This window comes from Pezoporus wallicus, unplaced genomic scaffold, assembly GCF_028554395.1.
Source record: "Pezoporus wallicus isolate ANWC-B61680 ecotype Strahan unplaced genomic scaffold, APGP_CSIRO_Pwel_v1 contig_8702, whole genome shotgun sequence".
NCBI lineage: Eukaryota > Metazoa > Chordata > Aves > Psittaciformes > Psittacidae > Pezoporus > Pezoporus wallicus.
Genome location: NW_026636754.1, coordinates 64,599 through 79,704, shown reverse-complemented (window position 1 = coordinate 79,704; position 15,106 = coordinate 64,599). Strand labels below are relative to the sequence as shown.

The window sequence follows — 15,106 nt, the reverse complement described above, 5'->3', positions numbered from 1 at the left end:
CATTTCCCTTCTACACACTTACATTCAGTTGAGTCTTGGGTTTTTGCTGCCCCTGTGTACTGCTTCTCAAGCTCTTGTCCACCTGTTCCCATAGTCTGCTCTGTTTAACTCTGTCCAGATGAAACTTCACACAAGTGGAAGATTAATTCTTGCTTATGTGAGTTTTAGGGTTGGTTCTTGGAGGAATTGTAGAGCAGTTTGTGTCTTCTGAAACTGGAATGAAGGGTGTTTCCTTCATGTCACTGCCTGCCCTATTCCTTTCCATCCCGTCTCCTTAGTTGCTTGTCTCAGCTCTAGACTCGTACCCTGCACTTGCTGTGTGTCTGTGTTGCCAACCAGTCAACTGAGGCAGGTGTAAAATACACCACCACCACCTCCCTAAACTGTTCTGCACATCAGTTCCCCAATCTGTTGCACTGCACAAGTGGTTGTTAACCGCTGCAGTGGAGTACGTGTGGGAGGCTGCAGCCACACAGCACTGACTGCGCAAACCAACTCAAACAGTGCTGCTGCCAAACATCCAGCTACTACAGACTGATAGCCTGGCCTCTGAGTTTGTACTGGGTAGGAACCCATGCTTAGAAGTATGAGTTAACACGTCAGGTTGTTAATTCTGAGGTTAAGATGCGTACAAGGTCAGTACTAACAATTTCATTGCTGAGTGTTCCAAGAGATGCCCCAAACATCCTCGTTCCTGGATGCAGGTTTAAATCACGTGGATTTTGGCTTGTAGCAGCTCTATGTTTAGTTGATTATGTGTGCCACTTTCAAGGCATGACTGAACTACTGTGGTTTTTGAGGACCATCAGTAAGAGATCTGAAATACACAAAAGTGATACCACACTAACCAAAGTGTTGCTTAGCTTTCCAAATATATATGTTTAATATGGCCTATCAGGTGTAATTAACCTGTGGAACTTCGTTCTGTGTCTAATTAGTTGTCAAATATTATTCCCGATACCTGTCTGTCAAAGAGCAGAGTAAGGCTGTTTCACATGCTCTAAAATTTACAATGCTATAAAATATGAAGCAATCAATATTAGATACAAGAACCTATGCTGGTAGAATCCTAAGGCCTTGACATTTTAAAACCAGATGAAGCGAAGTTAAAGGGTTTATTGCTCTTTTAACTTGTCTGGACTGTAAAATAGATGTATAATAAATACTGTAATAAAACAGTTTAAACAAAGCCAGGCATTTACAGACAAAAAAGGATTTGAAGATGATCTGTCTTGTAAATATATGCCAATTGCACTGAAAGCTTCCCCCATTCCCCCCCACTAATGTTGCTTGTAGTCAGAAGAAATCTGCTTCTTGATCTTTGGAAAGATGTTGGACCATTTGCTTATATGGTTGCAATAGGTTTTTGACTGGAAAAAAAACAGAATAGCTGCAGATCAAGTGAATTAACTTTTTTACAAGAAAAAAAGAAAAGTGTGTATTTAGAACAGGCCTTTACAGGATGTATCATTTCTTAGTGTTCTTTAAAATGCAGCAGGTAGTGTCTCATATTGTATTTCCCACTGAGATATAGCTGGGTTTTGGTAGTGGTTTCGGGTAACCTTTGCATGTTTCCCTTCTGGCTTGCTTTGTAGCAGGCACTTAACATTGATGCCTGACTTGCTCCTGGCCAGCTAGTCTGTGGTTGTCAGGGCAAGGTAGGTGCATTTTGTCTTTTTCCAGGTTTTTGAAGTACACCAACACTGCAGTTTTCCTTATGTCTGTACACGTGTTGCTGGTCACTTGAATTTCCCAGTGCATCAAGCCCAGTAGTCCACTGACACAGGCAGCCTGTTTTATAAGCTACCAGGGAGACCTCATTTAGGTGAAATCTACCATAGGAGGGATGTAGAAAATCACAACCAAGCTTGGGTAGCAGAGGTCCACTGTTGCACTGAGTGTCTTTCCACAGTGTAATCTTGGCTATGATAATACTGCGTTAATGAACTGGGTGATGAAATAGGGCATGCTTATAATATTTGTGGTGATTATTAGTTGAGTTGGGCTTATGCTGAAGATACAGTGAAGGAATGTATTCTAAAACCAGGAAGATGTTCAACAAGAATTAATGTACTATTAAAACACACAGGCAGAAATAATCAACTGCCCAAATACAGGCTGGGGAATAGGTAGCTAGGTATCAGTTCCTCTGGAAATACCGTAAACATTACAGTGGGAAACTGGCTGAAACTGAGGTGGTGTCACACTCTTAAGCAAAACTTACAATGAGATGTATAGACAGGGCTGTAATACTTGTACAACATGCAAAGAAATTCCACTTGGAGCATGTAAGGCCTTGGCTGGGGAGCACTGTAGCTTAAAGTCCACAAGACTTTAAAGCTACAAGACTTTAAACCACCTCTAGGTTTCTGATCAGTGATTAAGTTCCACTAGTTATCATCTCTTCTGCCCAGCATTCCCAGCACTGGGATAGAGTTTGGTCTTCCTGCAGAACACCAAGTGAACTGAGCAATATTCAGTTTCAGTGGCTGCAGTCACCTTCTCTAGAGGTTTGCATTGCATAGCTGTTACTAAGCAGCTTCCGTGACACATCCTTTTGGACTTTAACCTGTTATTACTATGTACGTCATAGCAATCCTGTTGTGTACAAGCATTAGAATGGTTGTAATAGAGAACCTCTTTACATGGAGCAATTGCTTGATGTAACTCCACAAATAACTGTTCCTGGCTGCTTAAAATTGGTGGGTGAACATTGTGTGCTAGGAAAAGCAATAATTAAGAATGAAAGTACAGGAGTGGAGTGTTGGACTGTGAAGAATCCTGTTCTTCAATGAGATGCCAGCCTTTCATTGTCCTCTAGTAGTGTTGACTACTAGTGGTTATAGGCAAGGTGTGGGGCAACCAGCAAGGAACTCTGCCTTCTGGTCTCAGCTCTGTTGTATAATCACAGAGGAATTGTCCCTGTCTCTGTGCGATGGGTGTATCTGCTTCCTCAGACATGGTGGGGAATACATTCCCCAGCAGTGCATTTTAGTAAGGTATTAGGATGCATGCAAATAGAATTAGGAATAGAAATAGGAACTCTGGGGTATTAAGTAAAATTGTTATGCAAAGCACATTAAGACTGGATTTCACAGGCTGTGAATCTAGTCTGATTTATGGACTGTCACACATGTGTGTTTCCCCAGGGTATTTCTCACTTTTACTGGGTGACCAGCTTCATTTGTATTGTAAAGCTCTAAAAGGGCAACCACAGCTGGAATGGCAAGGACATGTTACGTGATTGCTTGTTCTTCGTTACCTTTTTGAGCTTTTCTGTTAGATACGCATCATCAAGGAATGGTTTACAGCAGAGCCTGTGTGATGAGAGAAGTCGTGTGAGAAATCTGTGCTATTGAGAGGCTTGCAAACAGCCGCAAGGCCACGGTTGATGTGCTGGCACTGTGTCTGTGTGAAGTTTGCAAGCAGCTCAGAAACACTCACTGGAATGCGTGATGGGGGGTTTAGTAGTAGTAGTATTTTCTGGTAGAGTGGCTTTTGACCTGCATCCCTCAGAGCTCGTGCCAAGAGCTCTTACAAAAGCCTCACGGTTTCATTAAAGGCCTGAAAAGTTGTACTTTAGGAGAAATAGTCCAGAGCATATGGTAACAGATGTGTTTTATGCTTGGTATCCATGTTGCTGAACTGCAAGGGATAGCTGGAAACAACCCCTCTTTTAAGATGGCCTGGAATTCATAACATTTGTGTTAGCAGCAGATGCAGGAATAGAAACCAGGAGACCTTAGTCTGACCACTAGGTAAATTTCTTCTCAAAATGGAGGGTTTATTGAGATGCTTAAGGCAATGTATACTCTGTTCTTTATGTACAGATGTGCATATATGCATTTGGGTTATTTTGGGGTGTGGGTTTGGATTTTGGACCTTTTCCAAATAGAGCAGGTTTTTACTCTGAATTCAAGGCTGTTCTCTTTACTCAGTGAAAAAGATGGAGGATGGTGTAGAGCTCTCTAGGCTTAGAGCTTGAACTGTTCTTTGTGTGCTTCACTGCTGGCTCTTCTTTTGGGACCCTGCTTAAACCTGAATGAAACGGTGCTAATCTGTTGACTTCCTAAGAACTCAATGGGGAAAGACACTCGCAAGCAAATGACCATCCCAAAGGAGTACCTGAGTGAATTAATCCACACAACAGAAAACTGACCAAATGCCCTTCAATGCTTCCAAATTTGATGTGGATTTGGTTTGAGATTAAGGAAGGATGTTTTGTCTTCTGTTTCCGTGATAACATCCTGAGCACTACAGCTGGTTATAAAAGGCTGGTCCTGGTCTTGAGTCACTGTAAACTCACCCTGAGTCTATTAAGGAAAAACAACATTCCCCTTCCTCTTTTTAAGAAACTCTTCTTGTGGATCCCATAGCATTCTGCTCTCTGCATGTGCCAGCCAAGCTGTGGAGCTTAAGCTGCGATAACAGTCGTGTTTTCTTGCAGTCCATTTTGATCAAACACTGACACGAGACAGTGAACTCGCTGCAACATCCAAATGTTGAGCGCTCACCCTTACATTCTGAAGTTCATCAGAATTAGTGTTCACTTCAGCACCATAAAAGTTGCTGAACATAAAACTAATCTCTCTTCTGAGAGTTCCTGGTGGGACTGAAACACTTGGGGGTCTTTTAGATGAGGGAAACCTAATTAGAACACGAGCTGGAGCTACTTGTAGCTCTGTAGAGCTATTTCTGTTTGGCTCGTAAAAGCACCAATACTGATTTTTACTGCAGGCTCCTGTTCTTTCTATAATGGAGTTTTTACATCAACCTCCTCCTTGAAAATACGCATGTTGTGGTATCTTTAGCTTAACCTTTATATAAGTGGTAATAGTGGCAGGACTAATTTGGAGAGAATTCTGTAATCACTGAGGCTGACATCTCACTAGCTTTCATAAGCAACATAAGCAGAACTGGCGAATTCATTATCATTTTACTTCTATGTGTTTATGCTAGTGGGAGCTTCCTGCACAGAACTTCAGTGAAGATGAGACCTGTGGCAAAGTTCCTCGAGCTTTAGTGACTCCTTCCAAGGTCTCCATGAATATTTTGGAGGTCACTGTAATATACTTAAAATGCTGAGGTTTTCCTCCCAAGTTGCCCAGAGAAGCTGTGGCTGCCCCATCCCTGGCAGTGTTCAAGGCCAGGTTGGACACAGGGGCTTGGAGCAAGCTGCTCTAGTGGAAGGTGTCCCTGCCCGTGGCAGGGGGTTGAAACTGGATGAGCTTTAGGGTCCCTTCAACGCAAACCATTCTATGATAGGGAAAGAGAATTGTTGTCTAGGCTGTTCTCCTTTTACTTCTCTCTCTTTCTCCTATTATCTTAAATAAATAAGTCTTCATAATTCAAGGCTTTTGCCAGAGGGGAAGTAGTAGTAGTACAAGACTTGCAAGGCCTGAGAGGCAGGGTAAGTTAGTCTGTGCTGAGCTCTGTCCTTGTGGCTAGACTTCATTGTACCTCAGCTAACTTAAAGTTGCCTCAAGTATTCTTGTGTTACGTGCAAAAAAAACCACAAAAAGGTGGTTTTGAAGTGAAAGCTTGAGTGCTGGTTCCCAGCTCCATTCCTCTCCTTGCACTTTGCTTTGTTACAGCACACTTTACTGTACTTGCCAGCCAGTGCTACTGTAGGTTTCTTGACCCTTGTATCTCTATCTGGAGTTTGGCATGGTGAAATACTGCACGGTATTGTCATTGCAACTTGCGTTTATCTCATGTAGTGAGAATTAACATCATTTCCTATAATCTTACCCAGCTACTTCTTCCCATCAACCATTGCTGAAGGTTAGGGGAATACTGGATTTACACAAGACCATTTACATGGGACGAACCTCCATTGATTTGTGTGATAGACTTGGGGGGGACATGACAGTATTATCTATAGTTTGGGAAGAGAAGCTTAGTTCCTACAGTGGCTGTGTCCTGTGGCTTTCACTGTCATTTCTGGTTTGTTGTCTCTCACCTTGGTCATGTATTTTACTTTGGACTAGTTTTCAGGTTCTTTCAAGATGAATTGGAGCTCTTGGTCTCTTTAAGAAGGAAATACATTTAAAGACAGCAGTGTTTAACCCCAGACACCAGCATTTGCTCTCCATGGTTCCTGCTTTCATCTTGGCCTGCTGTGGTGAGCGCTGTCAGCGTGAACCGGCACTGTGGGCAGTGTGTTGAAGCAGCGATCGTCACTTCAGATAAGGCTCTGGCCATAGCACTGCTTGAGAGCAGGGGGGAAAGGCCCTTGTATGTTGTGTTTGCTGTGGTGGGAAGCCTTTCTGCAAGGATTATTTCAGAGTTTGTGTTTTGTGCTTTTAAAGAGGAGGGAAAATGTGTTTCAATAGTGATAATGAGAACTGGGGAGAAGGTGAGAATGAAAACCTGTACCATAACACATGATTGCATTATATTCCAATCTACATGCATTATTTAGGTGTTATTTTATAATGTTTGATACTGAGTGCAGTTTCAGAAGCAATCTTTATCCTGTTTCCAGTAACACTTACTCAGTGGTTAAGTGTTTTCACAGCTTTTTATATCCACCTAGAGAGCAAGTGTTCGCAGTCTTCAAGCATGTCCAAACATGGTGCTTTAGGTTTTGATCTGAAAAGTGGACATTTTGCATTTCCTATGTGTAATTATGATAAGTTGAATTTAAGTATAAAACCTGTCAGCAGTTCTGAGTTCTTGAGCTACTCACCTCGATTGGCTCACATTGAAGTACAGTGCCATTTGACATGCACATCACCCTGGCTTTCCCCAGGATGCCGTTTCTGCCACCTTGTTGATGACGTTTGGCAGCCACAGTGAGGAGGATTCACTTGTTCAGGGAAATCTGTGTAACCTGAGGATGGGAGCTGCTGGTTACCTGGCCATGTTTGGGGTTGAATGTCCTGTGGAGCCATCTCAGTAAGTTTATGGGGAAGAAAAGTGCTCTATAATGGACTGTGTTGAACTTACCATAGAATTACAGAATGGTTTGGGTTGGAAAGGACCTTAAGATCATCCAGTTCCAACCCCCTGCCATGGGCAAGGACACCTCACACTAAACCAGGGCAACCAAGGCTCTGTCCAACCTGGCATTGAACACGGCCAGGGATGGAGCATCCACAGTTTCCCTGGGCAACCCATTCCAGTGAACTTGCTCTGATGGATCCGCGTGTAGCTTCCCCTGAAGCAGTGGGTGCTTACTGGTTTGTTAGAGGGTTCATACCTCTTTTCTTGGAGCAGAAAAGGAGCCATTTTCCTCTGAAATGAAAAGCTGTGTTAAAGCACCTCTGTGGAGGGTGAAACCATCCTCCCAACCACCATCCCATCCTGGGACACGTGTCCAGGCTCCAAACTTCAGTTGCAGAATTGCTGCCTTTGAATCGTTCGTTCATTTTAACACTTTAATTCCCTGTGACACTGAGTGTCACAAGCGCTTCCCTAGCATTCCTGAGCCTTTGACAACGTGTTTCATGTAGTGCATCATTTTCTTTGTGGCAGTGTCAGTTCAGCTCTGTGGAGGAGCAGAAATAGATTGGCAGCAAACAGCTCGTGCTTGAGCAGTTGTGCTGCTGCACTAAGAAACACGAAGTAAGAATCCCCAAACTTTACAGATCAGGAAAATAAGGAAGTTCAGAGCCCTTCCTGAACAAGTTTTTTGGGTTTTGTCACTCCAGAACTGGAGCATTCCAATGAATTTGGCTAAATTTGCAAGCACATAAATACGTTTGAGGCCTTCTGTTTAGTTCATGTTTGCGTATGGAAGTCAGCTTGAGAGTTGAGATGCCAGATCTGCTTGTTACGTTCCGGTTTAGTGCCTGCATGTTCCTGAAAGTTGGTTGGTTTTGAGGGGATCAAGACCGATGTGCAGCAGTTCACAAGGGTGGAAAGGCTGTGTGTGCACATACTCGCTAGGTATGGGATTAGGAATGGCTGGGGATGCTTGCAGTTGGGAACTGTGCCTCTTGAGCAGTGCCTCATTTCCATGGGAACAGATGGGCTTTTGTTGATAAGAGATCTATTATCAAAGTAGGAAACTGATGGGCAGCAGTTGAGCCACTGTTACAGTAAAACAAGGCTGACTGCAGGCTGAGGACATCACATGGCACTATGTGTTCAAATGGAATAGCTAAAAATATCCTTCCTTCTTCCTCCTCTTAGGCACAGATGCCCCAGTGTGAAAGGAAGAGACGCTCTGGCATAGATTTGCTTAGATCTAGAGCAGAGAGGGGGTTTGGCTGCAAAGGAATGCTTTATGTTGTGACCTATACAAACAGCAGCAGCTTTTAGCAGTCGAGAGAAATAAGTGTTTGTGCCTTTAGACTTCTGTGCAGCCTCTGAAGGCTGTCTCCCTTTGGAGCACTGAATCTTTAAGCTTCATTTTGTTGCTTTGTTTCTTGGTGTTTATTTGTACTTGGGGAAGTTTTCAAAGCAAAACCCAGTGATACATGCAGTACTTGGACTAAGTTATAACTTGGGAATATAAGTCTGGGAAAATCTTAACCATAGCTCAGGTAAGAACCTTTATTTTCCTTAGAGGCTTAGCACTGTGTTTTAAGGATTCAGGTGATACATTTTACTGTCTGGAAATCACTGGAGGCCAGCTGGAGCTACGGGATAGAGGGATTTACTGGATGCCTTTCTTTCAGTGCTTTGCAGCATAATGGTTTAAAGTCAGTTATTTCAGTGGGTTTACAGTTTAAAAGAGCAATGTCAGATGCACATATCTTAAGCTTGATACATCAGTGCAGAGAGTTCATGTGTTCCTGACTTACTTTTTAGCTGTATTTCATTACTGGCATAAGTTGTTTTCTTGAAGGCTGTAATTTTACATAACTATCCTGCAGTTGTCATACAGCTGCGTAACTTCATAATAGCAGCACCCAAATTCCAGCCTTGTGCATGTGACTGCAAAGTTGCTCTGAATTTAAGGTACTTCAGTACTTTAAAAAGCTTCATTTTTACTTGGCTGAGCACTGGGAACAGCCCCAGCAGCGTCTATTTGAGACTCTGTCAGGAAACAACGATTTTGCAGGTATCTCTGTTGTGGAGATGAGTCCTCTTGAAACAGTGCATGAACATGGAGCTTTGTACAGCAAACAGGACCTCGTGTTGCCTCTGGAGGAGTGCACGCTGCAAGACCTGGAAAGAGGAAAGACTCAGGGGTGTTCACAGGGTAACTGTGTGTGTCTAAGCTCTCTGGTTTATAATATAGGGCATGGGGAGTTTGGCTGTGTGCTGGGGTGTGAATGGAGCTGTGATAGCTAGTTAAACTGATCCTAGAAAGGACTACAGGAGCTCAAGATCCATGAGCCTGGGTGTGAAGCAGGAAAAAAGCCCTTGGAGCAAACAAAGCGACTGAAGGGGGGAGCTGTGGAGGATTCATTACTACAGCAGAAGTCCCCCGACCAGGTTGTACATGCATCTGTGTAGGCAGTTCTCCTTACTCTGCCTTTTAACGAGCTGTTTCTGAGGGTCGAAAAGCTGAATGCCTGCTTCAGCAGTGCTCCCTCCCTGGCATTTGGCTTCAGGCCACGAATTGATGAGTACCCCAAGCCCTGTGTGATTTGGCTCCTCCACGCCTATTAGCATATCTTCAGAGCAAGATAAAACTCATTAAAATAATTTAAATTAGAAGTTCTGGTACCTTTTAATAGCCATTGCCAAGTGCAGCAGTATTAAACACACAGATCCATAGTAGTGTCCTTCACATGAAGCTAGTTTGCCCTTTTTATCCTCTTCTTGGAAAAAGAACAGACTGCCATATCCCTTAACTGTTCTCTGATGGTAATGAAACAAGGTTGGAGGACACAGTGTTATCAAAGGTTTAATCTGTGCTGTCTTTGATAAAGGAACACACGTGATTGCATAAAATCTGGCTGGTTAGAAATCACATCACAATGTGTCATGTTTGTGTTCTGTTGTATTGTAAATGACTCTCGTGATGGCAGCTGAGGTATGTAACAGCGAGACTTCCTCCTCATTTTAATCTTCATCTTCCCAGTATCCCACAGCTGCCTGTTGGTGTCATCTACCTGTACTTTGCCTTCTGGGGCTGAATGTGTTTCTGCACAGAATGCTGCCTCGCAGTCACTATGGTGGTTGTAAGAGATGTGCACTGCTTTCTTGCTTACATCTGTGGATCTGCATTGGCTTTTACCTCCAAACCTGTAACAGAGCCACACTTGAACCTGGGGTCAGGTTATCCTTTCTAAATGACTGTATGCTAAAACTGCTTGTAAATAAATAAATGGAAGCCCAAAGTAATAATTGCACAGAGGACAGCTTGAGTATTTTTATCCATATAAAAGTAGTTAGGATCTTCTCAGTGTTAAAGTCTCTTCAGCTGAAAATACTACAATATGGGCTGTAAAGGTGCATAACTTTGCTCACCTAAAGTTCTGTAGATGTGGCCCTGCTCCTGTGCCAGTTCTGCAGTGGAAATGCTGGCACGTGGAGGATGCACATCATCAGTTGGGAGTTAAGGAACAGCCAGGTAACATTGCCTGCTGTAGTTCACTGAGCAGGTCCAGTATCTGTATTCTCTTTTCTTTGCCAGGTTTCATCTCAGTAGGTGCTGAGGTTTTTCTCTTTCCTATGTAGCAGTGAGCAGTGAGGCAGATGAGGGTGCTGATCTGTCACGTGTGTTTGAAGGGCAGCAGACATTGATCTTTAGAGTTGAATTTTCCAGAGAACTCCCATCAGCTGTAAGAATTTTAAAGCCTGCACTTGCAAATTCCTCTCTGCTTTTATCTTCTTTTATTTCCTCTCATCACCCTTCCAAAAGCAACAGTGAGATAGAGTGGTTTTGGGGTTTATTTGGTGGATGTCTTCATGGTAACTATGTGTGTACGTAGTATTGATCTCGAGATCTGTACTTGTGGTGTCTTTCTCTTTGCGTTTCCTCATCTACCCGCATCCAGGCAATGCTGCTCATGTGGTACTTCTGTGATCTGAAGCTTTAAGTAAATAACTAAACCAAAACTCGGATCCAGCTTTTTGTTTGCCATTGTTACAAAGCTAAAAAAAAAAGGCCTCAGAAAGCTGAGAAGTGCTCTGGAAAAGTGGTGTTGTGGTGCTTCATTTTAAAGGGGGAGCAGGTTCTGTGCAGCGTTTGCTTCAATACCAAATAAAATCAGTCTGAGGAGAGGTAGTTTCAGCCTATAGCACGGCTTTATTTCCAGCACATATCACCATTAAAGAGACTGCTTTCAGGATGGCACCAGCCTTGCCTATTGCACTGCACCACAAATGCCATGAAAAATAAAGCACTGAAGTTTTAAGAGCACATATGCTTTGAAGTATCAGTCTGTGCTTTGTTAAGTACCTATTCATGTGACTCCTCGCTTGTGACTCCTCATCTTTCATTCATTGTAGAATAAAGTTAGAGTAAGGAAAGTATCCCTTAAAGAAACTTTGTCTGTGTACCTTTGCTGTTTGTGTGTTTAACTTGTCTTACTAATGTAAAACATGCTCACCAGGCAGGTCACTGTCTCTGCTGTCTGTTTTAACCTGGGTTTAACTTGTATTGACAAAACCAGCTGAAGCTGCCAGTTGTATCCGTACTTGTGCTAATGTTGTCATGAGGGGGTGGTTTGTAGAATCCTCTATAATAGAGGTGTTGCCTTGAACCTTTAACATACCCAGCGTGCAACCAGTGCAGATGTAGAAAAGCTGGATGGAATCATGTTCATGCTGAAGGCATCAGCTTTGTCAGCTGAATCCAGGGAAAACTGATTATTAGAAGGGATAAAGAAATGGAATTTCTTGGCTTGCAGATTTTGAACAGAATTTTGTGATGATGGCAGCCCAGAGATGTGCCAAAGACGGTGTTGTTAAAAGTACCTGTGGACTTGAGTGACTTTCTTACTAAAGCATGGGGGGTTGGCACTAAATTCCTTTGGCTATTTTAAATTACAGTTCTGAACACTCATGAGATGCAGCAAAGCAGGATGACTGGCACCATTTCTTACAGGCTCATCTCACAAAAGCAGTCTTAGAAACAAGAAAGGGAAGAATAAGCGAGTACCTTCACCACTTCTGCTGTATTTTGAAGGTTCATAAGCTTATTTTTTGTTTGCTTCCTTCAGGTTTTGAATGAAGAATGCGATCAGAACTGGTACAAGGCAGAACTCAATGGAAAAGATGGCTTCATTCCCAAGAACTACATAGAAATGAAACCACATCCGTAAGTAGAGCTTTGGTGACAGGCTCCCCTGATCTTGCTTTTGTCCATCCTCTCAAACAGAAAGATTTTCTGCTGAATACTTTGCAGACTGTACCTTACTGGATCTACCAAAATGTGTAGTTAGATAAAGGATGCTGTTGAGTCATATCTCTGGATATACCGTTTACTGTAACTCATTCACAGCTAGCTGTTTAGGAGGGCATTTTTGGAAGCTTTTCTGGTCGTTGCTCTGGTGTTTTGCTGTAGGGTCAGACAGGTCTTGGGGGCAGCAGGCATAAACCAGCAGAGAACTCTTCAGTAATGAGCTGTCACAGGAAAGAAGAGTGACTGTGTTCCTGTGATGATTCTCTGTTTTACTTAGCAGATAAGAGTAAAAACTGGCATTCACACCTGCCTTAAACAGAAACATGTTTAAGGATATTTGAGCACTCTTCGTATGTTTGTCACATCCTGAGTATGGAATCACAGAATTATTTAGGTCAGACAAGACCTAACAGTCATTTGCTCCAGCACCTTCCTCACCAAACAGGCCACCCTCTGGTTTGATCTGGCATGATCAGGGGATCACAAATGTACATTGTAGTTTCTCTTCATCATTTCTTTCAATCATCATACATCAGTTTGCAACACTTCTGCAGGTATTTGAGTTCTAATCTGGTGATGTCTTCTGTAATGATCAGTTTGTTCTGTAATCATCCATGGTTTCAAGGGATAGAGCTGTCAGGTTTTTGATACCAAAAGGGAATGAGCAAACCTGCAAGTCAATGAATTGGTGTTTTTTAAGTATGGTTACTTTGACCTTTTCTGAAGCTGTTTAAACTGCTGATGGCAGCTGGATGGAGTTAGCGCCATGTGTCAGCAGTGCTGGGAGTCTGAACTAGTGTGTTAAGAGCCCTGGGAAATTATGCAGAAGTTTTTACAGCATAATGTTTGCTCAGTTGTAATGCAGAGCTCTCTCGTCATACACGTCATACAAAAAGCACACTGCAGGCAGCTGAGAAAGGGAATGCTCCTTTTCTCAGCCTGGTATCAAATCGTGTTGTGGGGAGGTGGCAGAAATGCTTTTCAAGAGGATTTGGAAAGACAGCAACTGCAAATGCCTTTAAATCCTGTCCTAGGATCTGAGACTCCAGCCCCAGAGCCAGGTTTCTTCTTGGTTGTGTTTTGCAAATCTTAGCTTGCTTTGTAACCAGTAGCAAATGAAGCTGAAAGGAAAATGGGGCACCTGTCATTCACCTTCTGAGGGGTTAATCTGAATTGCCACATCAGTTAACAAAGATTTAAGTAGACATGGGCATGATACTGAGAGAAGAGCTGTAGGAAGCTAGGCAGGGAGGCTTCCTGTGAAGGCACAAGTGAGTTCAGGGGCACCTTGCTCTCTGTAAAGGGGGCATGGGAAAAATTTGCTGGTTATGGTGTGTATAAGTCAAGTGTTTGTGTTCCTAATCAGCTTTTCTTGAAGATACTGCTGAAGTCTCACTTTGCAGCATTGTAACATAGGTGGAACTCAGCCAAGCTATCTAGTTGTGTTAAGTAAAGCCAAAGGAATTGCCAAACTGTGGATTGAAGCAAGTCTGAAAGTGATGTGAACTCTGTGTTGTGCCATCATCAGTGCATCTCCCTCTCCCTGTGCAGCATCAGCAGTAATGCCAGGATTTGGATTGGGTTTTGCAGTGCTGACTAGCTGAGTTTCACCTACATTACAAAGACACTCGGAGACAAGTGTTACCAAGCATAGGGAAGCTGTGGGAATGTTGTGGTCAGTTTCTTTGGCCTAATTCTCTCTGATTTTTGACATGCTTTATTTCCTTTAATCAAATTGTACACTTGTACTTTGTAGGAATTCAGTAAAGCTTATGGGAAAACAGCGGCTTCAGGAAGGATTATAGATGTGCTCTTGAGCTCTTTCAGGCTTTCCTTCTATTTTATGGAGAAGGATGAGGAGTTTCAGGTTTTTTTTTAAGATAAGGCTTTCATTTCCACGTCACATGTGAGTAATTGAGACTTAATTGACAACTAAAGAGAATTAAACCACTTTGTTAACAAGAACTATGGCAAGATACTGAAGTCATGATATAAAACTTGCTTTATGTAACGTTTGGCAGAGTCAAAGTCCAGGACTTCCTTATCTTTCTGAGCATTGTGCCAAAAGCCCAGGAACAAAATACTACCTCTGAATTCTGACGGGGTTTCACATACTGGTTTCTTTAGGTGGGTTTCTGAAGGCAGCAGAGTGCAGGGACAGGACAGGTAGGTGCTCCTTCTGCTGCCTCTGCCACCACCTCGGGTACCAAGAAGCAGCACAGATGCTAACGCATCAGGAAAGGATTAGATGCTGTGAAGTATCACTGGAAATAGGATGGTTGTGTGAGAAAGCTTTTGCTTTCCATTTCAGGGGATAAAATGCACACAGGATTTGCAAGCAAGTAAAACATGTTTAGGTGATCATAGAAGAACCTCTTAGAGAGGAAGATCTGGTGACTTTGTGACTTAATGAAAGCTTCAGCCTCTCTTAAATGACTGTTTCGTGGGGGATTCTGCAACTTCTTTTTCCTGCACCAAACCCTTCACTATAGAAAGTAAACTTTGTATGTGGAGCTCTTGTTACTAAGTGCTCTCCTCTGAGGTCAACCATCTGAATGGTTATAGGCTGTGGTTGAGTGCTTCTGTCCTGTGTGATCTGTTCCTCAGAACTTTGAGCTGTACTTTTTGGTTGTGAAGGTTTTCCCACACCATGTGACCTACCACTCAGCCCTTGTTTCCCTTTCATCTTGGAGTAGTTTGGAAGCGCAAATGTGAATGTGGGTAAGAATGCTGTGACCAGGGGCTGTTGGTCAATGCTGCCTATCTGGTTGCCTCTGAGGTAGGGTCACCCTTGGTGTCAAAGAGGTGGTCAGCATGTGTGGTTAGACTTCTGCACAGTAGCCAAGAATCTGAGAT

General features: G+C 42.9%; 1 protein-coding gene across 2 annotated transcripts in view; it reads left to right on the top strand.

Annotated features, from left to right (window-relative positions):
• GRB2 (growth factor receptor bound protein 2) overlaps positions 1–15,106 on the top strand; it is a 58,280-nt gene that overhangs the window by 35,473 nt on the left and 7,701 nt on the right. For both annotated transcript variants that reach the window (XM_057401386.1, XM_057401387.1), the window contains one exon: positions 12,069–12,166. In XM_057401386.1, the coding sequence (XP_057257369.1) occupies positions 12,069–12,166 (98 nt within the window). The remainder of the gene's footprint in view (positions 1–12,068; positions 12,167–15,106) is intronic.